The following is a 22,360-nucleotide window of genomic DNA, read 5'->3' as shown; positions in this document are numbered from 1 at the left end:
GTGAGTCAATTATCATTATATACATTCTCCCAGTTTGCAATTTAAACTTGACAATTGGTTTCGTTACTGTACCTAAAAAAATGGTAGGATTCTAGACCAGCGCCAAATTCTGTGCTAACAAACTTGTAAGTCCCCAAAGATATATAACGATCTGTAAGAGTGTACAACATACTGACAATTTTATCAAACAAGCCATGCTAATGGCTAACAAAATGAGGCTTAATTATTCCACAGGTTTAAGCTTTGCTATCCTTTTATTTAACTATTCCTACATGAAATCGTGAACTGTTAAATTATGTCTTCCAAGAGAAGACCAGAGCACCAAGCGCCACCGGAGATATTTTACAATGAAGAGGAGGCGCAAAAATACACCACAAATTCACGGATGATCGAAATCCAGTCGGAAATGTGCGAAAGAGCGATCGAGCTCTTAAATCTCCCGGAAGACACTCCATGTCTTCTTCTGGATGTCGGATGTGGATCAGGATTAAGCGGAGAATGCTTAACAGAGCACGGGCACGAATGGTTCGGTGTCGACATCAGCCAATCAATGCTAAACGTGGCGAGAGAACGAGAAGTTGATGGCGATGTAATTTTATCCGACGCTGGACAAGGCATGAACTTTCGACCCGGTATGTTCGATGGAGTGGTGAGCATCTCCGCTCTACAGTGGCTTTGCAATGCTGACAAGAAATACCACAGCCCGCAAAAGCGACTTTACAAGTTCTTCTCGACTTTGTACGCTTCGATGAGACATGGAACTAGAGCTGTGTTTCAGGTAAAGGAGAATTTTGTATTTATGCAGGTTCTTAAATATGAATTTGTGACTTTTTAGGTTTGATTTATCATGTATCTCAGCTGTGAAGTCGGACTTACATTGTACTACCAGAGTCTGACATAAAAAGCACAAAATTTAAAACCATAGGCCACAAAAAATAAATATTAAGGTTGAGTTATATCACACCCTTGCCAGGCCCTGTGAATGGATTGCTGTATAGAGTTGTTGACAATTCATTTTAAAAGTCAAGTATATTTGTATAAATAAGAAGTCCCAGACCAAGTCACAATTAGAGCATGTAAAGTCCTTACTATGAACAAGAAAAAAACAAAAATGCTGCGTAATATGTTTTAGCAAGCAAACTTTTTTATGTGCACAAATTAATATAATAACCCAAGAACAAATGTGTTTGTCAAAAAAAAATTTGGTTAGACGTTATATACGAGTCAAGACTACACATATGGTTGTTTTCAACTGACCCAACAGCCCCTGGTTTATGTGTCCCACAAGACAAGTGTATACATTATAATATACATAACTTTAAAATGATGGTATCTCAAAAGCCCTTGAGGCATACAGAAATTTTTTGATGAATCAAGGATAAGAATTAGGATAAGAGATAGTTTGGGTGAACCACTCTTTATCCCTAGAGAAGTCTCAATGATTTATATGGGCTGTTGTCATTGGCCAGATTTCACAATGGGCTATGTTGCTGTTCTAAAGGCATGTGTATGAATGTTTTAAAAATAAACTAAGTTCATTTGTATTCACATTGGAGACATACATATATACTGGTTACAAAATTACCTATTTAAAGAACAAAATTTAATATCAAAACCTCTTTGTATGCCTCATCACTTTTTTAAATGACGACAACAATACTGATTAGCTGTCTCACTAACCTTTTCTAAAGCACAATTTTCGAAATCTATTTGTAAATAACTTTTTCTTATTCACCTCAATAATAATGCTTACAGTGTTAGAAATATGTTTATGGGGATTGATTTGTTCTTACATAACGAATTTTCACTAATGTGATTTTTTCTTTTCTAGATTTACCCCGAAAATCCACAGCAACTAGAGCTGATTACAACACAAGCTATTCGATCAGGTTTCGGAGGAGGTGTAGTCGTTGATTACCCAAACAGCACCAAGGCAAAAAAGATTTTCTTATGTCTGTTCTGCGGAATTCCCGCCCCGACCATGCCTAAGGCTCTTGGAACTGAAACTGCGGCTGGCAAACACGTCAAGTACACCCAGGAACGGATGCAAGGGACTTTCCGCAAGCGACAATCTATTAAAAACTCTAGAGACTGGATAATGGAAAAGAAAGAACGTAGGAAACGCCAAGGAAAAAATGCGAGACCAAATACTAAGTATACAGGGAGAAAAAGAAAGACACAATTCTAAAATACGAAATTTCTATGTGCTAAAAGTGTAATAAATAAATAAAAACATAAAAATGTAAAATATGTAATAGTCACAACCAGTGTATGTAGTTGCATAAATACTTTCTGATACTAGAAGTTCATATGCACATTAAATATGGTCCTGTTTCAAATTAAAGATAATTTAAGAGCATAATGGTTGGAGGTTGTAGTGAGACGTAATAAGAATATCGAAGCCCATACAGAAGTAGGTAATATTTTAAATGTTTCAAATAAGTCTTTATTCATTTTCAACAAAGATAAATTGACAAACCTCCTCCTGAGGCTATATAAAGCTCTATTGATCATTATTGCTAAGGTTTTTTTACTTCAACTGTGGCTGATAGATTTGAGGAGGTATACAATTTAACTAACATAAGATTAAAAATTAAATGTATAGTACCCCTAGGTATACATTGCATTTCCAACTTTGGAGCCGTTTGTGCGATTCAAGCATTTGCTAATCCAGTTCCCTGTTTGTGAAAGCTTTTCCAAATCTATTCCAGTTTTCATTCCCATCCCGTTCAACATGTAAATGACATCCTCTGTGGCAACATTACCTGATGCCCCTTTAGCGTATGGACATCCACCCAGCCCAGCTACAGAGGAATCAAACTTCTGAATGCCGAAATTAAGCCCAACTAAAATATTAGCCAGTGCTTGACCGTAGGTGTCATGACAATGAAGGGCAATCTTTTCTACTGGAATAGATTTAGTTACAACTTCAAGAAGAGCTTGTGTTGAACCTGGCGTTCCAATGCCGATTGTGTCACCCAGCGATATTTCGTAGCATCCCATTTCAAGCATCTTGGCTGATAAGCTTTCAACTGCCTTCGGAGATATGTCGCCGTCATATGGACATCCCAACACACAGGAAACATATCCTCTCACAGGTATGTTGTTCTCTTTGGCCACTTGCACAACTGGTTGAAAGCGTTGCAAGCTTTCTTCAATTGAACAGTTGATGTTTTTTTGACTAAAGGCCTCAGAGGCAGCTCCAAAAATGGCTACTTCATCGGCGTTTGCGGCAAGTGCACTTTCAAAACCTTTTAGATTCGGTGTTAGTACAGAATATGTAACATTATTGCTGCGATTAATTCCAGCCATTACTTCGTTATGGTCGCCCATTTGTGGAACCCATTTCGGAGAAACAAAACTTGTGACTTCTATGTTTGAAAAACCACAGTTTGTTAGTCGGTCAACCAGTTCTATCTTTGTCGCAGTTGGCACTAATTCCTTCTCGTTCTGCAATCCGTCGCGAGGCCCAACTTCAACTATCTTCACAAAGTCTGTCAAATTCCTTCTGCCAATATTACCAGTCACCTTCCCCACACCTCTGGACAGAAACATATTTAAAACCTATCCGCTTCCTAGAAGTCAAAAACACAAGGATGAAATTTAGCACAAAGTTTAGTTCATGGAAATAAACGTCAAGAAGTGGATACAGTAGAACAGCACACTACTGCTCTTCTTAAAAAATGTTTTGCATCAAATAAAACAACATTACAAAAATGTGTGTTATCTACCATGCAACAACTTTTAGGGAGTTTTATTCCCAATAAATATTGGGTATTTTAATGATTATTAGCATGTTTCTTTTTAGTTCATAACCACTAGAGATGCACATTATATATCAACAGTATAAATAATTAAATACAATAGGAGATTAACCAAGAAAAACCATAAACATACTTTTCATGGTTTACAAATATGTAAAAACGATGAAAGCTTAGGCCTTTGCAATGTTACAGAATGTTTCACAAAATTTTAATTCAATATCAAAATAAACATAAAAACAAGACAACAATTATAGGAATTCAATATGATGCCAAAACTTCAATCTTCAGAGAGTACAATGGTCGCCTTGGCAACCACAATTGCCTAAAATAGCTTTTCTTTATCCACTTTTATCCCATCATATTTGAATGTTGCTTAATTTTATTAGTGACTGTTCTTGAAACACAATTCCACGAGTCAATGTAGCGGTCCACGCATTTGGCAAGGCATTTCTGTAATTGAAATAAATTTAATATCATTGTAGTGCAATAGCATGTTGCATAAGCCAATTTAAATACTGCACAAAAGATTAAATGGGACAGGCATTATGTAACAGGAAACATTTTTACTTGAATTACTAACCTGTTGAGAGCCATCCAAAGAAGAACCAGGTGAATGCACACATAGTTTGAAGCACTTTTCATTAATTGTCTAAAAATAAAAGTAACATAAAAACAAACTGGCCATGTTAAAACAATCTAAAATCCTACCACATTTTTGTCTGGGGATTTATATTGCTAACAAAATTCGGGTTAGGGTGAGAGTTAGCCTTTGGTGTTGGTGGGTCAAGTATTATTATATCAATTTTTTATTAATGAATACTCAACCCACCCCAAAACCTAAACAATAACCCTAACCCAAAAAATATGCGCTGTGGTAGGATTCTGCGTTGTGGTAGGCGCCCAGTGTTGGTCTAAAATAAATTTATTAACAAAAAATCATTACGCAAAACAGATTGCTAAAATTTCGGCGCTGGTCTAGAATCCTACCACAACGAAACACCATTTGGGTTAAGGTGGGTCAAGTATTATTATTAAACAAAGAATATAATAATACTTGACCCACCCACACCCGAACGCTAAACCGCACCCTAACTCAAATTTTGTGCGTTGATTTTAGAACTGTGGTAGGATTCTAGACCAGCGCCAAAATTTCTATGAGAATAAACACGCAAAAAGTGTTTTACCTGAACTAGCATTTCTTGTTGCTGTATTGCAGCTTGCATTTCAATAACTTTGAGAGATTGAGCTACCGTTTCTCGGTTAAGTGTGGGCATCGAATCCGGATTGTACGAATCCATAGATGAAAAGCTGTCCATGTTTGTTAATTATTTTTACCTTCTTACAGAAGTACAAGCGTTTTATAATATTCAATCCTAATCTTAAGACAAATGTAAACAGTCAACACACGTGCCGAAAAAGAAAGTTTGACGCATAATTTACGTCGGAAAACTTTACTAGTTTGAATCTATTTAGGCTTAATAGCTTGCTTGGTTTATTTAATTCCATTTATTTGTTCGTCAATGTGACTTACTTTATCCGTACGTTTGTTTTGCGTAAAATTTAAAAGAATGACGCCCAAAAATACTTTGAAAAGTAAAGTCAAACGTTTTTTCAAATCCAAAAAATGTGTTTTGATTACAATGACGAAATATGTTGTAAATTGGACTTTATTGATTAAAATAATGTCTTATTAGTTTTACTTTCACCCCCACATATTATTTAAACTGTTGCCCAATATTCAGAAAAGACCTACGAATTTCAAGTTTCCCACAAAAATGTTTTTTTGACTTGTTGCGTAGCATACCCAGCGCATTTATCTATTAAATGGCCATCATTCATAATTAGTTTGACTTAAGACGTCGTGAAACTGGTTTCAGTGCTTAAAAACAAGATAATAACGTCATATTTGTTGGTTTTGTAGTCTGCATATACTACAGTATCAGCTGTTTTTATTGCCAAGCTGACAAGCGTGACGTTATAGCAGGCATTTGATTGGTCAAAATGCTTAGTATTTAAGTGTGTTATTGTAGCAAGGCGTTGCGGCAAGCAATGACAAGGATTTTCAACCACAGATTTTGCAAATCATGGATGACATTGTGTCTGTTTTTTGCCGCAGTTTACTTTTATATTGACGTTGATCAAATAGCGAGTTGCTAGATCCAATTTCTCGTCAATGTACAACATTTTGCACCAATAAAATCGGCCTAAAAATGCCGACTAGTGGGCTATTCAAATGTGACAAACTCTGTAATATCGGAGAATTTAGCTTACGCGTTTTCTGCCTTGCATTAATTTACAAGTGGAATGCATAAATATTACGTAAAAGAAACGAAATAGTGCAACAATTGCCAGCTAGTCTAGAATTCTTCCACTGTTTTTTTACAGTAACGAAACGAGTTGTCAAAAATTAAATTGCAAGAAAGGAAAAAAAAAAAGAATTTGCAAACTCGGACGTCAACCAAAATAATTTTATCAGTATAAACCCCCGGACAAAATTGTGCTAGGATTCTTGACCAGCGCCATTTTTTTAACTTTACATAATATTTGTGTTAAAGATCTTTCATTTTAGAATGATTAGAAAGTCTGACATATTTAACTGCTTGGTACAAAACTCATCTGAGATACAAGAGCTCTATGTGGGTCGCAAAGTAGCAAGAATCGAAGGCGCACCAACTGCACTTGCATTTCACAGAAACTTTGTCTCCAAAAATTGCCCGTGCATTTTCGAAAACACAGCAAAGCACTTACCCGCTATAGGAAAATGGAATCAAGAATATTTGGCAAAAACCTTAGGAGACAGGCCTGTAACGGTTGCAGTGACACCTAATGGCTATGCAGATTCGGTTTCCGATGGAAAATTTTTCCTGCCTGATGAAAAAGAAATGACAATAAGCCAGTTTTTCCAGTGTTTAAATGGTCAAGATAAATCAAAAGAGAAAGGTGTTTATTACATCCAGAAGCAGAATTCAAATCTTACTGATGAATTTAAGGGACTGTTTTGTGACATTGACGAAGACATTAGTTGGGCGACGGAGGCATTTGGTAAAAATCCGGATGCTGTTAATTTCTGGATGGGCGGCGCTTCTTCTGTTACATCCCTACATAAAGACCACTACGAGAACCTTTATCTCGTAGTATGTGGCAGTAAGACCTTTACATTGTACCCACCCACTGACAGACCTTTTATTCCGTACCGGAAATACAATGTCTATAAATATTGCCAGCAAGATGAAAAGTGGGATACGATTAAAACTGGCGACAGTGTGCCTTGGATTGCTGTGGACCCCCTACAACCTGACTTTGACACCTATCCATGCTTTGCCAATGCAACCCCGATAACTTGTACCGTAAATGCTGGTGAAATACTTTACTTGCCAGCACTGTGGTTTCATCACGTTCAGCAAAGTGATGACACTATAGCAGTCAATTACTGGTATGACATGGACTTTGATATGAAGTATGCCTTCTATCAATTGTTGGATAAATTAACTGTCCTAATTGATAAGGATAGCTGAGACTAGAATAGAAATTGCCTGTCTTTGTTTACACGACAATTTTATACTAAATTTCAAAAAGGCATTTTAGGAGATTGATTAGATTTAACATTACCACATCATTCTCCAGCCTGTTTTATTTCTATTTTAGCAATATTTTGTTTATAAATAAGCAATTTGATTTTGTTTGTGAAATTTTAAGGGATGAGTCAGAAATAGAATTAAAATTAAAAATGGCTGAAGTTGCCAGATTAAAGGAGGACAAAGAAAGGGTAAAGAACTGGAAACGCTGGGGACCTTATTTGTCGGAGAGACAATGGGGAACTGTGAGAGAGGATTATTCTCCCGATGGAAGTTGGTAAGTTTATTTATATTGTGGGGTATTTTAAATTGGCATACTTTACATGTAAAATAACTGTAAACCAAACATTATTATCATGGTTCTATTACCTTGTCTGAATAATTTTCTTTTTGATTTGATTTTGTATTGTTTTTTTAATTTTTGTGAAATGTGTAAATGATTGCAGCAAGTTTTATACCTTGGCTTGACTGGGAGTTTTGATGTTTTTTTTTGTTTGCATTAATTTAAGCTCATATTTCCTACTTTGTTTTTTGTAACAAACGTTTTTTATATAATGACAGTTCAGTATTATCCTACCTTAGCAATACACTTTGTAAAGTAGAGGTTATTTATGGACTGCTGTAACATAGCTGCATTTAGTATTTCTCTTTAACCCAAATTATTTTTGCCGCCAGTTGGGAATACTTGAGCCATGACGAGTCTCGTTCGAGGGCTTACAGATGGGGCGAGGACGGACTGCTCGGGTTCTGTGATCGACAATGTCGACTCTGCTTCTCCGTTGCTCTGTGGAACGGAAAGGATCCTATACTTAAAGAGCGCCTATTTGGGCTGACTGGTAAATATACAGTTGATATTTTCTACAAATTCCTTTTCTGCCATGATTATTGATTAAAGCTTTTCGGTCTTTGTACTGTTATTATTTTATTTGAAAAAAAAATTGTGTGAATCCAACATTGGTTTGATGTTTTTCTTAATTTGTGTGGTTTTTTTACTTTTTGTCAATTAACCCACCTTTTAAGAGGATATTTTCTGAAAACATTTTCATGTACAAGCCATGTACAATATACTGCAGCTTCAACTTACTAAAAAACAATTAAAACTAGTAATGCTGGTTATAATAGATGTAGCCATGGAATTCCAAGATATTCACTTATCGAAATTTCAATTCAACTTAATTTTCGTTATTACTTTTTACATTATAAAAAAAATGTAAAAAGTAAACAAAAAAAAATTACTTTTAACATTATAAAAAAACAGCAAAAACACCATTTTTTGCAAATAATAGATTGATAAGTAATAATGCCCTTCTTAGGACCGGAGGGCAATCATGGTGAAGATGTCAAGGAGAACTACTACTACCTGGACAGCACACCTACCCACTCGTACATGAAGGCACTCTACAAGTATCCACAGTGCGAGTATCCCTACGACAAGCTGGTGAACGAAAATAGGCAAAGAGGACTTCACGTCGGGGAATATGAGCTCGAACACACAGGTAGCAAAGTTTTACCTATATAGATTTAGGATATTAAGGTGTCAGGGTTAACTTTAGGTGAAATATGTGGTTTAAGTACACCAACATCCAATAAAAGAGTAAAATGACAACACTATAATGGCATCAATTAATAACTTGCATTGGTGTTAGTTTTAGTAAGATATATAATTTCAATTATTATATTTTTTTTATTTAAATGTTTAATTTTTATGTTTATACCATGCAATTAAATTACTATATTTAAATAAGTATGTTTTTTATTCAATATACATAAGTTGTTGTGTTTTTAAAAGTTTTGTTAACCATCTATTTATTTGTAAATAGTTTTTATTACTACAACTTTTAAGGCATGTTTTCCAAGCCATGGTACAAAGTTTCATATTGCCTATTATCACGAATATAGAAGAATTTTATTATGTTTGTAATTATTTTTTTACATTTGAATTTGCTTACAGCTACATTGTGCAATTCAATTTTAAGCCAGATTACGTTCCTAAATCTGTTTTTTTTTTGCAGTTTTGTATTATATTAATATTTGTGAATACTGTGATCATTGTCACAATATATCTGTTCTTTATTTGTAGGTGCCTTTGATGAGAAGAACTATTGGGATGTGACGGCTGAATATGCAAAGAATGGCCCACAGGATATCCTATGCAAGACAACAGGTAAACAAAATTTCATTGTTAATAATTGCTGACCTCATAGGTATCTTAGTTTTGCAAAAAAAACACTTTCTCCGTCACATTTTCTGCTCTCATATGCGCTTCAATAGCAATGAGAAAGTTATTTCATATTTCTGTACTATTAAATTTCACCCGTTACAAGACTTATCCAGACTTTGCTGTTCAAGCTAAGATTGATACTTTGTAAAAGTTTAATTTTTCAATAAACCTTCCTTTGTTTACCCAGAGGGTGTGATAAAGTGTTGTTTACCATAAGGGAGAGTATTGTGGATAAACTCCTATTTATCACCACTTAAAATTGATTTCAAAACTGTCTTGATGCAGCTTTAGCCACCTAATTGACCAATGCCCCACTGGCTTTTTTTAGTGCCTGTGGGTAATTCTTGTACATTATAAAAAATTTAAACATTAAAAATTTATGAAAAAAATTATAATTTAAATTTCTTGCATATTATTTTTTGCAGTAAGGTTTATACATTTAGCTTCTGCACTAGTCAGATAATTTTCTATTTTAATACCAACCTTTTGTGATTTTCAACATACAAAGCATAGCATAAAATATTTAATGTGTTTGTTGCACAGGCAATATGTTGCAATATTTTCTTCTTTAGCGTAAATTTTTATTTTTTCAACTTCCAATTCTCTTAAATAAACAGGAAAACACGGACATTAGTTGTTTTTGTTGGCCAGTGTCGAATCGCAGCGACAAGGAGGCCACAATCCACGTTCTACCCACACTTTGGTATCGAAATACTTGGATCTGGGGCTGCACACACGAGGGATGCACCATGAAGCCATCCATCAAAGAACTTGCACCGAATAAAGTGGTTTGCAAGCACGAAACTCTTGGTATGTGTCAGAAATAGGAACAAAACAATTCTAATTTACTTTGAAATGTAACTTTGATTTAGTTTGCCAAATTTAAGTTTTAAGATTGTTACAAACCTGTTAGATTTGGCAACGATAATAATTGCGGTTCTAAAATTACAAAAGATCTCTTCTCTAAGTATGTTTGTTTACATTTTTCGTTGCCATGAATACATTTTTGGCTAAATTTTTAACAAAAATTAGGTTGTAAATCAACCAACAATATAATTTTTACCATGTGAATTGGGAGATCACTAAAATTATTTCAGGGATATGAGGGTATACAAAATGTTTTTCTTTTTTTCCAAAAATGCAAGTATTTGTTATAAGTTTTATAACTGTTTATTGTTGACTGTTTCCTAAACTTTGCCTTTTTTTCAACCCGACATTTCAACAAATATTATTTTCCGTTCCCAAAGACACCATGGTTTGGGAAGTGCAGCAAAAGGTTAAGGGCCAGCCAGATGTTGAAATGTTGTACACTGAAAACGAAACAAATATGCAAAAACTCTACAACGTTGAGCATTACACCACCTTCACCAAAGATGCATTCCACAGATATGTTGTAAATGGTAAAGGTTTAATTTAATAAAAGTCATTTTCTGTCAAATTGATTTTTAATTTTCAATAACAATTTTAGCCTTGAAAATTGTTGCGTATTACCAAAACATGTTGCTATTTTGAGTACCAAAAATTATTAAATTTGTACTATAAATAATAACTTACTTGTTATTTTTGCTTTATTCTTACAGAAGCTGATTTTGCGTTTTTTTTATTACATAGCTAAAACTAAGAAAAAATGGTACATGGTTTATCTGATTAGGTAAACATTTTAAAGATTGTTTGGTTTGAAGAACGACCCTTTCTTTTAAATTGTAAATATACATTTTACATTGTTGTGTTCTGAGGACTCTTAAATTTTCATATTCCCATTCTTTTAAAGGTGAAAAAGACGCTGTTAGTGACAAGAAAAGAGGCACTAAGGTGGCAGCTCACTATGTACTAACTGTTCCAGCTGGAGGTAAGAAATATTATTACCTTTTGAAAAAACTTTATTGAAAAATCGTTTTCTATTTTTAACTTCTCAATTCTTTAGGTTTCATAAATTTTGTAGTCATAAAATCAATAAAGCGTGTTAATATGTTTATAACTTGCATAGGTTTAGGTTTATTATGTTTTGATGTAAACTATAACATGTCTTAATAATTGTGTCGTTTTAGTTCTAGCACTTAAGAGTATTATATTCTAGTGACCTTTAAATAAAGCTCAAATAGTTTTTAGACAATGAATAATTGTTCATCAAATAATAGACTTCTGGAAATCCCCATTTATGAGCTGCTAACCAAATAGCTTCCTGTAACCAACTTCCCTCAATTCACTCTTAGATATAAAAACTTTTCTGGCAGTATCATTTTCAAATTTATTCCTTATTGCTGTAGCAATCTTTCTAAACATGTCCATACCGGTCCTATATGTGTTAAATTGTTTTTGTATATTTGCAACAACCTTTCAAATACCAGTGCTATGCATGTTTTTATTTTTGTCCCTATTTGCCAGGAAGTGTGGTTCTTCAATCACGACTCTTCAATCAATCAGAACCGGTCGCCGACCCGATTGGTCGTGAGTTTGTCGACATATTCAAAATGCGAAGGCTGGAGATGGACATTTTTTACAAGGTTAACGAAATAAAACTTTGCTAAGACCAAAAAAAGGCAAATCTATTCTTAAATTGTTTCAACTGACCTCCAACCATTTCCTGATGTTAGGTTTTATTCATAGAACTTGCTTTTTTTTTCAATTTAAACTTATGATATTAAAATTTAGGTAATTTATTAATCAAACCATAATTTGCATTCTATTCAAATGATTTTAGTCTTTTTAACATATCATGAGCAATTAGGCATACTTTGATTTTGTAAAGCTGGGCCTAGTTGAACTTGTTCAATTGATTAAACCCTATTTTTAATATTTTGCCAACGCACTATAAAATAATTTTAACCATTTCCTACTGATTACACTTTGATAATGAATGCAAAATCTTGCCGCTTTGAACTTTCTTGTTGTACCAAATCCTCTTTCAAAAAAAACATAAATTTTTGTATGTATAGGTCTTTAAAATGTTTTACTTCATTGTTGTTTTTTTGGGGGGGTTTTCTTTTTTGTTGTCTAATTAGGAGAATTATGTAGTAGATTGAAAACTTTAGAGCAAACTAATCATTCTTACAAAATCTGCAAAAAAATATATACAGATATTGGGACTCAAACTGTGAATTTAGACAAGTTTTATGTTTTAACAGGAAACCTTTCCCCTGGTTAAAGGCGACCACTTAAAGATACTTCGACAGGCAATGGCTGGCCTGCTTTGGTCCAAGCAATTCTACCACTATATTATAGAGGATTGGCTGCATGGGGACAGAGAACAAGTACCACCACCCCGAGCAAGGTATTTTTTTTTAAATTATGTCTTGTACTGCAGCACCAGGGTTGTCACACAATCTTTAGATTGAAAGCCTATGAATGCCTTTGAATTCATTTTGCGTATTGTAAAGTCTATGAAAATGCCAATGAAGTCTTGAAATATTCTTTGGTTTTTTTTATGGCTAGCTTAAAAAATGTGGAGATCAAATTGAAAAAAAAAAAACAATCTAAAAAGTATTTTTACTTGTGTCATTTATAATGATTTGTTTTTGGTATTAAAAATAACGTTAAGCCATCCAATTTTGGGCCTTTAAAAACCTTTTTTAAACGTTTTTTGCATGGATTTATTAAGAGCACAATGTTTTTTTCACTAAACAAGAAGCAAAGGTAATTACAATAGTACTTACAAATGACAATGTTTTATTGGTTATCAGCAAGATAAGCAAATACAAGCTAGTAACACAAAAGTTATAACCAGTACACTATAATTTGTACTAAAATCAGCAACCCTTAACCACATAGTCTTAAAATACTTGTACAACAAACACTGAAATTCTAGTCATAAATGGTATAATGGGAGACTAATCCACATTTTTAATTCAAATTACTAAGTAGATAACACCTTCAGGCTTTTCTCATAATGCATTATTACTTGACGTTGCATTGCTATTATTTCCATCTGAGCTTGTAGATGTTCGATACAAATCAGCATATCGCGGCAGTGGCTGTTCAACTGGCAAAAAGTAAAATAATTTATGTTAAATTTGCAGGTCATTCAATATGTTTTTTGTTATAAACCTTTTTGGATGGCCATACTAAATCAAACAACCCTAAATTTCCAAGTTTCAACAGCATAGTAAAAAGACTAATCGTTAAACTTGCAAAACTTACAGAGACCTTGTAAACTTTGTTTGATCTCAGTTGAACCAGAACTTATTTTGCTTTTTTTTCTAGTTATAACTAGGGCCTGCAAAAGTCAATAAAGTCAAATTTTTTTAAGGACCTCGTCTCTCCACGATTAAGAATAAAGTTGTTTTCAGCACACAGGGGACTGTTTCTAAGAAGTTTTTAGGTCAAAATAAAGTCAAAATTTACAATAAGGTTAAAATTTTCAATAAAGTCAAAATTTGTCAAATTATGGCTTTTGACAAAGTTTTTGTGTTTCTTGAGAGTATTTTTTTGTAAAAATAGCCGTGGAAGCATTGTAAATCAGGAAAAGCGACACAATTAACCATATTAAACCACAAAAGCAGGAAATATGCCACAATGTCTACTTGGATCAGCAGTAACTTTTATAGGAAATTGTCCATTGTGTATTCATTGTTACGTATTTAAATAATTCTTATAAAAGACTTCCTCTTCATAAACCAGGTCTTTTCGAAGATCAACAGTTTGGATTTTAGGAATAGCCTACTGATATTCTGTAATACAAAAATACCTAAGCAATCTCATATGTAGTGATTTCTTTAAATCCGCGTGAAGGGGGTTGTTACATTACTTCTTCCCCGTTTAATTTGCTGTTTATTAGAATTTACGATGTGGGACAAAACAACACAAGCTACCTATATCTATCACAAAAAAACACAACGCACTTTTTATAATCCATGAAACATCTTGACTTTTCGACAAAATATTATGTTTGGGTCTGAAATCGACAAAATATTATGTTTGGGTAACTGGTATTTATTCAAGAAAGAACTGTGGCCTCTACAAATGAGCAATTTCGTTAAAAAAATAAGTCAAAAATATTTTTTAGTTTAAAATAAAAATGGCCCTAGTTATAACAATATAGTTAACAGTAAGCGAAAGAGAATTAACCTACAAAATTTTTGCTGATTCAAATGAAGCAACAAAATCTTACCAGGATTTTGGCGTGCTGCTTTTTGTTGCTTTTCATTTATTTGCGTAAATTCAGTTCCTGTGTTGGTTGGAGTTGATAGTTGGGGAAATCTGTAACTGCAAAATTTTTCTGGTTATTTGAAACATTCCTTCTATATTAAGAACTTATATTGTAAAAGATTTTTTTTTCAAGATTCCATTTTTTTTTATGAATAACGGTTCTTGTTAAACACTGGTGTGCCAAAGAAGGTTACCAGGTCAACCATAGGGCAACAAAAAAAATATTCAAACCATATTTTTTATCATTTTTTCTATCGTTTCGCTTAGCTCAGTCCACCATAATTAAAAGATAATGCAGGCATAAGGTCTATCTATGCAATAAAGCGTGCAAGCCATTCAATTATAAAAATGATATACATAATATTTGCACTTGCTTCGCTCCCTTTTTTTGGTCGAGGATTAAGAAACACTGATTTAATGTAAAAAGCGATCTTTTAAATTTCCCCAACAAGTGTCTTTTAAATTTCCCTAACAAAGTTAAAAAACGAAATGAGTCATTCTGTATTTCAAAGTTATTTGCGAAACTATATGTTAGGATTTGTCATATTTTTTTGCAAAAAAAAAATATTTAAAAACAAAATTCAGATTTAACCAAAAATTGTGGTTTTAAGTGTACTATATATTTATCTTTTTTTAATAAATAAAATGGTGAAAAAAGCTCAAGGAAACCCAGTTCCAATAGGGAAGCTTTTACGCAGTTAACAACCATTTACTTTTGTGTATTGCCATACTTCATCTTTTTTATTGCTGAATATTGCTCAGAAGTTCGCACAGAAGATAACATTGCAAAAAAGCGTAACATAGTGGAGCATAGTATATATTTATCTAGTTACTTGTTGTCCGGTACCACGCACAGCGCCTCCGGGTGGCCAATCGCTACAGAGCTGTCCTGAACGTTGTGCCGAACCATGACATCACTGTCCCTAATCCAAAAGCCCCAGCGCCTCTTCCTACATCTTAGCGCAAGTGCAACGACTAATACAAGTACAAGCAAATAGGCAAGCGAGGCAGCCACAGCACTTAAGGTTCCAAAATGGTCCATGCTGAAAATAAATGTATTGCCTAATTGAGAATAATATTTATCTAAAGCGTATTTTTCTAATTGCTCAACGTGTGGAAAATGCCCCACTCTAGTGGTAGGCCAGGTTTTTGAGTATTACGCAAGTAGTTTTCAGGTCTTATGCGGATTTCAGCCAAGTTATACCAAATGTAATGTTTTTGAGGCGTCTATAAGTTATATTTACATTATATCGACTTGTAAGCAAGAATCGTGCTAGCTCTTTGAGTGAGTTTTTTTTAATTCGTTTTTATTTTCAATAAACATGAGTAAAGTAAAGCAAAATGGTTTCTTTGGAAACCATGTTGCATGCAGTGACGGTTTAAACCACCTTTCATTGCTTTAAAGGTATTTTGTCGCAACATATTGTTTAAATTAACGATTGTGTTCGGAGGGGGTTATATACGGTTTTAAATGTTATTAAAGAGTCCTTCATTTTCGTTTTCACTTTTTAAATACTTTTTCGGTAGATATATTAAATGATATTAAATTTGCATAATAACTCTTTTATTGCATTTAGTTACTTAAAATATGAAAAATAGAGCAAAATTTATGTCAATTGAATTGATATAGTTACACGACCTCTAGAAGATAAAATATACAAGCATGTGTTTAACTTACGGTGAAGATTGGGTCCAGTTGTTCAACAGATGGTTTAGTCTGGTCATGTGGTCGTGGTGTTGACCTGAAGGTCATCCAAGGTCATTGGTTTGTCAGAATAAAACAGTGTTGTAAACAAGTGGTCAAGTCATTTGAAAATATCTGTCAAAGTCTTTTGCAAAAAATAACCAGCCCTAGTCCAGGTCATCAGTTGCACAAGTCAAGTCCCAGTCAAGTCATTGACATAAAAATAAAATATTAAACTTATAAAATTGGTAACAACAAAAGCACATAATATGGCAATCAAATATATTTCCGCGTGGAAAAAATTAGATAAACAACCCAATTTATTAAAAAATATTCAAAGAAGTCACTTAAATTCCAACCCACATTATTTGACTCAATGACTTAAGTCCAAGTCAAGTCATTTGTCCAAAAGACATATTTTAAGTGAAGAACTTCGCCAAAAAAACCTAATTAGGGTCGTTAAAAAATTAACTTGACTGCAATCAGAAGTCAATTCATTGACTTAAGTGTAAGTCATTTGCCGTATCAACACTGCAATAAAAATAAAAATTCAGATTCGGATTCATGAAAAAACGGCACCCCCCTATTTTTTACTGCTGAACTTGGCCTTACACACTTTGGTATAGTTTATTGCAAGCTGCATTCCATAGTGTATGTTAATCAATTTGGTATTTGAGGCTATGTGTCATTGGACACAGAGTTTCTTGAAGCGTGTCCTAATATGTTGCGTAAACCACACTCACTGGTGTCCAGCTCTGGTGCAACGGTTGTTGGTGTGACGGTGGTGGTTGTAGTAGCCGCTATGTTGGTTGACGGAGAGCTTGTAATGTTTATGTTTGTTGTACTTGCAAAGTCGTGTGGAAAAAAGCTAGAAACAACGCTTTGTGGTCAATAGAAAAATAGCCTGACAAATTGAAAGCAGTTATTTGAATCTAAGGTTGCCGTTAAATTTGACAGCTGACGACTTAAACCTTTCGACAGGAAACCGTATTATATAAATCAGCGTGGTCCAACTGCAGGCCCGCGGGCCAAAGTTGGCCCCGAACTAGTCGTCAGCTTTGCTTCAATGCAGCAATATCACTTCCATCATTTGGTATTGTAATTGACAAAAAAACTTTGTGAATGATCCTCTGCGATGCATAACAATACCACTTTGCATCCATAAACTATGTATAATTTACAGTAATAAGCCCAAGAATCGCTATTTAAAAATATTGGCCCGCAAGATAACAAAAGAACCGCGATGAAAAGAAGATATAAATCATTAGGCCGTATACTGTATTGTTTAACTACATATAATAATTGTACCAAAAATGTTAAAAAACTGACACTTTCGCGCAGACTGACCAATTAATTCAAAGTTTATATTACAGATTTGTTTGATCGTTACTAAAGACTTTATTGTATGTTCTTTTAGTTTGTAGGTTCTTAAACGTTTTTTAGGGCGTTCCCCTAAAAAAAAAAATTTGGATCGCGTGGACAAAGGGCGGCTTGGATTTTTTAGAGATGACGTCATAAATTGACGTTTTAATCAACTTAATTTAAGAAACATTCTGTTTTTGGTCTAAAAAATGTGAAATTGAAATACAATCTAAATACATTTAAGGAGAAGGCGCAAAAGCTTCGCAAAAAGGTACGAAGCAAAAATATTTTTGAGATATGATTTTCAGAGGTATGGTTTCTTCATCATGGCGTAGGGTAAAAATGGTGTTACACAACTCTCAGACAGCATTACGAAGGTTGATTACCTGTGGCGTGGGTTAAGTATTGTCTTCATCACTTCGTGGTGTTCATGGCTGCAACAAAAGTCTCCAAGCAGCCCGACGTGGTCTCCAACGCAGCATTTCTCGGGACATTTCAAGGTCGCGCACGTTTCCAAATGCATGTGGAAAAAAGAAGAATCGCCCATTGCACACAACAGACGTTTCCCAACTTAAATTAAACTGGACGTCCTGCGCTGTACCTAAAATCAGTGATTGATTGAGCCGAAAAAATATTTTTGGCACATATCTTTTCTGAAAAAAAAAAAATGTAGATGCGGTTTTAGGAATTTAAAAGTCCACTTCCCTTTTGGCCTTTAATTGGGGGAAGGGGCCAAAAACTGAAATAACTGTTCTGATCAATAAGCTCCTGAATGCTATCTAATTTTTTATTTTTCGAGGTACTGAAATTTCTCTAAAGCTTCTCCAGCGGTCTTTTAAAATATACTTTTGGTAACAGGGCGAAAACTTGATAGCTCACTTTATATCAAATTTGAGTTTTTAATCATAAGTCAAGTCAAAACAGTTAATTAAGTGCACTTACGTCAAGTCAATTCATTTTACCCAAATAACAATAGACTTCTGCAACTGAAGCATTAATCTGAGAGCTCACGTTATTTTCAATGTTGTATTTCTTAGCTGTCACCTGAGCAAAGAATGAATCAAATATCTTCCGTATGGCATTTTAAAAGGAAATGTGCAGAAAAACTTGGAACTTCTCTCGCACGATCGTCCAATAACTGACATCGATGCTCCGCTTTCAACTAGAAATATTACATGCTTGGAATTCACTGTTTGCAACACTCTTTAATTATTTGTCAAAAAAGCGGAATAACAAATTGGTGGTAAAAGAGTCATTTGATACTCAAACATAGTCAACACACTCCCATGAAAGCCTCATGCACTTATACACTTGTTTATAATATCGTTAAGGCTTAAGCCAAGTCAAGTCATTTTACCCAAAATACTTGAGTCAAAAGTCAAGTCATTTAAAAACAATACCTTAACTGGACTTAAGTCAAAAGTCATTACAACACTGGCTGTTTGCAACATATCCACATGTGTTCTACTGTTCAACCCACCATAACACACATCACCTGGTTTTAAGCTTCCACAGTTTCTGTTGTTCTTGTGTCAGAGTCACATGTCGTGCTTGGACTGGAGCACCCTCAAACCTGGTGTTGTTGTCTTTAACTCGGTTCACTAAGCGATTGGCCTAGGCCACTTTGGTTTAGATGGACATCTGTCTTTTTGTGTTTTGGAGCTCCTTGATTTCCAAAATTGTTGGCCGCCAGAAAATAACTCAATTTTCTGCGTTTAATTATGTGTATACTGCAAAAAAAGTTCTTTGTTTTTTTTGTAGTTTTGATTTTTAGCCGAAACGGCATCAAAAATTAAATAAGTACCGGAAGAACATCATTTTATTAAATCCCTGAGTTTAGTAACAGTCCCATAGAAAATTTGTTTGTGTTTGTTTATTTTTTTTTAACCTAAACCACTTGATTTGGCTTTTAGATTTCTATAAGATAACCTGTTTTGAATCGAGGAATAAACTGTACGTTAAACCTGTATAGCAGTGCCTTTTTCAATTAAAATTATAACTGGGTATGTGCTTCATACCATAAACAATTATTTGAAATTAATTACATAATCAAGGTAATACGTTTGGAACCTAATGGTTAGAGGTTTTAATTAGACATAGTAATAATATCAAAGGCCGTATGCGAGTACTTCGCATTTCGAACGTTTGAAATATTTATTTATTTGTTTTCAACATCTATGAACGATTGTTTTATAATAACCTGGCTCACCTTTTGGCAGATTTCGGGCAATATAAGTTGTATATTAAAACTGTTCTTGTCTTAAAACCAAATGTTTGATATTAACTTACGAACAAATTACGTTCTTTCCTTAAAAACTAATAATGGTGGGAAAATTAGCAAACTTTAAAAGTATGGCTATGTTTTAACTAACGGAATATTGGGTTAGTATAGTCACAAAACCTGTTACTCGACCAAAAATACCCAGTCGGTTTTCTTCGAATAGCAGGCCTCAGTGTACTGATGAAGATGTTGCATTCCAATCTCAGAGGCGTGAAGCCCCTGTATAAAACTACAAGCGAATTGTCGTAACAACACCGTCTCGCAAGTTTGTGTGTATTGTGTAATGAGCCAGTTAACCGCCGTCGTTTAAGCGGAGTTTTCTTGGAACGATCCAAGGCCTATTCTGAAGTGTGGCCAAGTGTACAAAGTCACGCCAATTAGATCTGAAGCGTTTGATTTGTAGAGGAAGGGGGGACATTTTTTAGTAAGATTTCTGCTTTTTTCGACAATGTAGGGTATTGTTAAAAAACAAAAGGTACTTTGACCTTATTATTAAGTGCTTATACCAATTACAAATATGAGATTATTATTTAGAAGTTTTAACTTTTTAAATTTTACTCCGAAAATGTATATAAAAAGCGAATTTTACGTATGCGATCAATAATTTTTTATTTGCATGTGAAAATTAACGTTTTGTTAAAAAAATGAAAACACATAATAACATAAATCGACATCATCTTGATAAAGACTATTCGATGCCTGCTTATATAATCATCAGTTAATGTGAAAAACTGATAATTGTACAAGCAGGCATTAAAACGTTTTTATCAAGATAATGTCGATTTACTTGACGTTTTGGGCTTTCAAATTCATTATCAAGGTACGTAAAAAATCCATGCATAGTATACCAGGTACCTAAATAAAAAAACAAATAAACCGAGTTCAAAAATAGATAAAATATAAACCTTTATACGCTAGTGGTAATGCGCCGGTGCATAATTTCAGTGTTTTGTTTGTTATCCAGATTCACGTTCTGTTTGTTGTTTTCAGGTTAACTGGGCGGAACCACGACTGGAAACATCTGTTCAACAGGGACGTGGTCTCGATGCCCGACAAGTGGGAATATCCATGGGTGAGCAAACGTGGCATAAATCATCTTGATTACAATAGGTTTGCTTTGAACGACCTTAAGAACCTAGTCTGAAGTGTGGGCAAGTTTAAAAAGTCACGCCAATTAGATCTGAAGCGTTTGATATTTAGAGGAAGGGGGACGTTAAGTAAGATTTTCGACTCAGACAATATTGGCTAATTGTTACTTTTTGATTTATTAGGAATCTGTTTTACATGTAACGTCAGTATCCTGATGAAGACGTTCTGTATAGCACGTCGAAACGTCGATCTATTATATATTCTGCTGGAAGAGCAACACTCTGTTATAAATATTGGCTAATGTTTAGAAATAAAAAATACTTTGACCTTATAAAATTCTCAATGAAAAGTGCTTGTTCCAATTACAAATATGAGATATTAGTTGCTTCATCTTTTTAAATTTTACCTCGAAAATGTATGTAGAAAGCGCGTTTACATATGAAATTAATCGTGATTAATTTGCATGTGAAAAATAAAAATCTATTTTAGACTGTTCTGTTAAATATTTCGTTTTTTTACCTAGCTTTCCACAATTTTCCAGCTTGACCAGTAGGGATGTCCGATAATATCGGATCAGAGCCGATACCCGATACCCAATGACAAGTGATACTATTGGTTCTCGTGCGGTACTAGGATGATACATCGGTGCTGATTCGATACCAAATTAATATAAAAACTTATCTCAAAATAGTAGGTTACCAACTGGATGTAGTTAAGCTTTTCTACGCGCAAGCAATTTGGGTCCAATATCCGAGAAAAATACCAACGTTTTGATTTCATCTTTATTGCTTATTTAGTAATGACGTAATGATAGTAATGACGTCATTTGCTATCGGATCGGTTCGCGATACTTTTAGTCCAAAATATCGGATGGTGTTAAATAGAAATACCAAGTATCGGGCATCTCTATAATTGCCAGTATTGTTTATCAACTGATCCACCCAGTTCACAGTTATAAATTAGACAGATAAGGCTTGCCACTTATAGTTCAGTTAATTTAAAAACCCTATCGGTCTTCCATGTTCTCCTTTGATGCGTTATTCAAGCTGGTAAAATCTTGTTTGAAATGTGTTTCAGTACGCTTCTTGGGACCTGGCGTTCCACATGATCCCCTTCTGCAAAGTGGACGCTCAGTTCGCCAAAGATCAACTTCTGCTCTTCCTCAGAGAGTGGTACATGTCGCCAAGTGGACAGGTATGGGCTATGCTTTGCACTTCATTAAACCTGCAGTTATTTTAA

General features: G+C 34.2%; 5 protein-coding genes across 5 annotated transcripts in view; 3 read left to right on the top strand and 2 right to left on the bottom strand.

Moving 5' to 3' along the window:
• Positions 1–241: 241 nt before the first annotated feature.
• Positions 242–2,597, top strand: LOC146165482 (18S rRNA (guanine-N(7))-methyltransferase-like). The gene is made up of 2 exons (XM_083382965.1): positions 242–778; positions 1,832–2,597. Exons 1-2 carry the CDS (start codon positions 296–298, stop codon positions 2,186–2,188), a joined length of 840 nt encoding a protein of 279 aa, XP_083239091.1. The 5' UTR covers positions 242–295; the 3' UTR covers positions 2,189–2,597.
• On the bottom strand, positions 1,904–3,579 carry LOC146165481 (hydroxymethylglutaryl-CoA lyase, mitochondrial-like). The gene has a single exon (XM_083382964.1). It carries the CDS (start codon positions 3,553–3,555, stop codon positions 2,611–2,613), a length of 945 nt encoding a protein of 314 aa, XP_083239090.1. The 5' UTR covers positions 3,556–3,579; the 3' UTR covers positions 1,904–2,610.
• Positions 3,580–3,602: 23 nt separating this feature from the next.
• Positions 3,603–5,155, bottom strand: LOC146165480 (mitochondrial import inner membrane translocase subunit Tim13-B-like). The gene is made up of 3 exons (XM_083382966.1): positions 4,949–5,155; positions 4,345–4,413; positions 3,603–4,214 (listed from the first exon to the last, which is right to left on the bottom strand). Exons 1-3 carry the CDS (start codon positions 5,078–5,080, stop codon positions 4,113–4,115), a joined length of 303 nt encoding a protein of 100 aa, XP_083239092.1. The 5' UTR covers positions 5,081–5,155; the 3' UTR covers positions 3,603–4,112.
• Positions 5,156–6,327: 1,172 nt separating this feature from the next.
• Positions 6,328–7,370, top strand: LOC146165479 (bifunctional peptidase and (3S)-lysyl hydroxylase Jmjd7-like). The gene has a single exon (XM_083381081.1). The coding sequence runs from the start codon at positions 6,335–6,337 to the stop codon at positions 7,277–7,279; it is 945 nt and encodes a 314-aa protein (XP_083237207.1). The 5' UTR covers positions 6,328–6,334; the 3' UTR covers positions 7,280–7,370.
• Positions 7,370–22,360, top strand: part of LOC146165478 (uncharacterized) — a 27,099-nt gene continuing 12,108 nt past the window's right edge. The window contains exons 1-11 of the mRNA XM_083381080.1: positions 7,370–7,616; positions 8,015–8,175; positions 8,653–8,835; positions 9,420–9,503; positions 10,212–10,370; positions 10,808–10,960; positions 11,332–11,409; positions 11,946–12,064; positions 12,686–12,831; positions 21,023–21,104; positions 22,199–22,315. Of these exons, the coding sequence (XP_083237206.1) occupies positions 7,492–7,616; positions 8,015–8,175; positions 8,653–8,835; positions 9,420–9,503; positions 10,212–10,370; positions 10,808–10,960; positions 11,332–11,409; positions 11,946–12,064; positions 12,686–12,831; positions 21,023–21,104; positions 22,199–22,315 (1,407 nt within the window). The 5' untranslated portion in view covers positions 7,370–7,491. The remainder of the gene's footprint in view (positions 7,617–8,014; positions 8,176–8,652; positions 8,836–9,419; positions 9,504–10,211; positions 10,371–10,807; positions 10,961–11,331; positions 11,410–11,945; positions 12,065–12,685; positions 12,832–21,022; positions 21,105–22,198; positions 22,316–22,360) is intronic.

The sequence above is a fragment of the Ascidiella aspersa genome, chromosome 2 (genome assembly GCF_963924565.1).
Source record: "Ascidiella aspersa chromosome 2, kaAscAspe10.2, whole genome shotgun sequence".
Taxonomy (NCBI): Eukaryota; Metazoa; Chordata; class Ascidiacea; order Phlebobranchia; family Ascidiidae; genus Ascidiella; species Ascidiella aspersa.
This window is presented reverse-complemented; position numbering and strand designations above follow the sequence as displayed.

Bases quoted from the DNA above. Each gene is read 5' to 3' on its own strand.
- LOC146165482 (XM_083382965.1), top strand. From the start codon at position 296: ATGTCTTCCAAGAGAAGACCAGAGCACCAAGCGCCACCGGAGATATTT. The intron at 779-1,831 runs GTAAAGGAGAAT...TTTCTTTTCTAG, and splicing joins GAACTAGAGCTGTGTTTCAG to ATTTACCCCGAAAATCCACA.
- LOC146165481 (XM_083382964.1), bottom strand. From the start codon at position 3,555: ATGTTTCTGTCCAGAGGTGTGGGGAAGGTGACTGGTAATATTGGCAGA.
- LOC146165480 (XM_083382966.1), bottom strand. From the start codon at position 5,080: ATGGACAGCTTTTCATCTATGGATTCGTACAATCCGGATTCGATGCCC. The intron at 4,414-4,948 runs GTAAAACACTTT...TTTTATTTTTAG, and splicing joins AACAAGAAATGCTAGTTCAG to ACAATTAATGAAAAGTGCTT. The intron at 4,215-4,344 runs GTTAGTAATTCA...TTTCAATTACAG, and splicing joins CTTTGGATGGCTCTCAACAG to AAATGCCTTGCCAAATGCGT.
- LOC146165479 (XM_083381081.1), top strand. From the start codon at position 6,335: ATGATTAGAAAGTCTGACATATTTAACTGCTTGGTACAAAACTCATCT.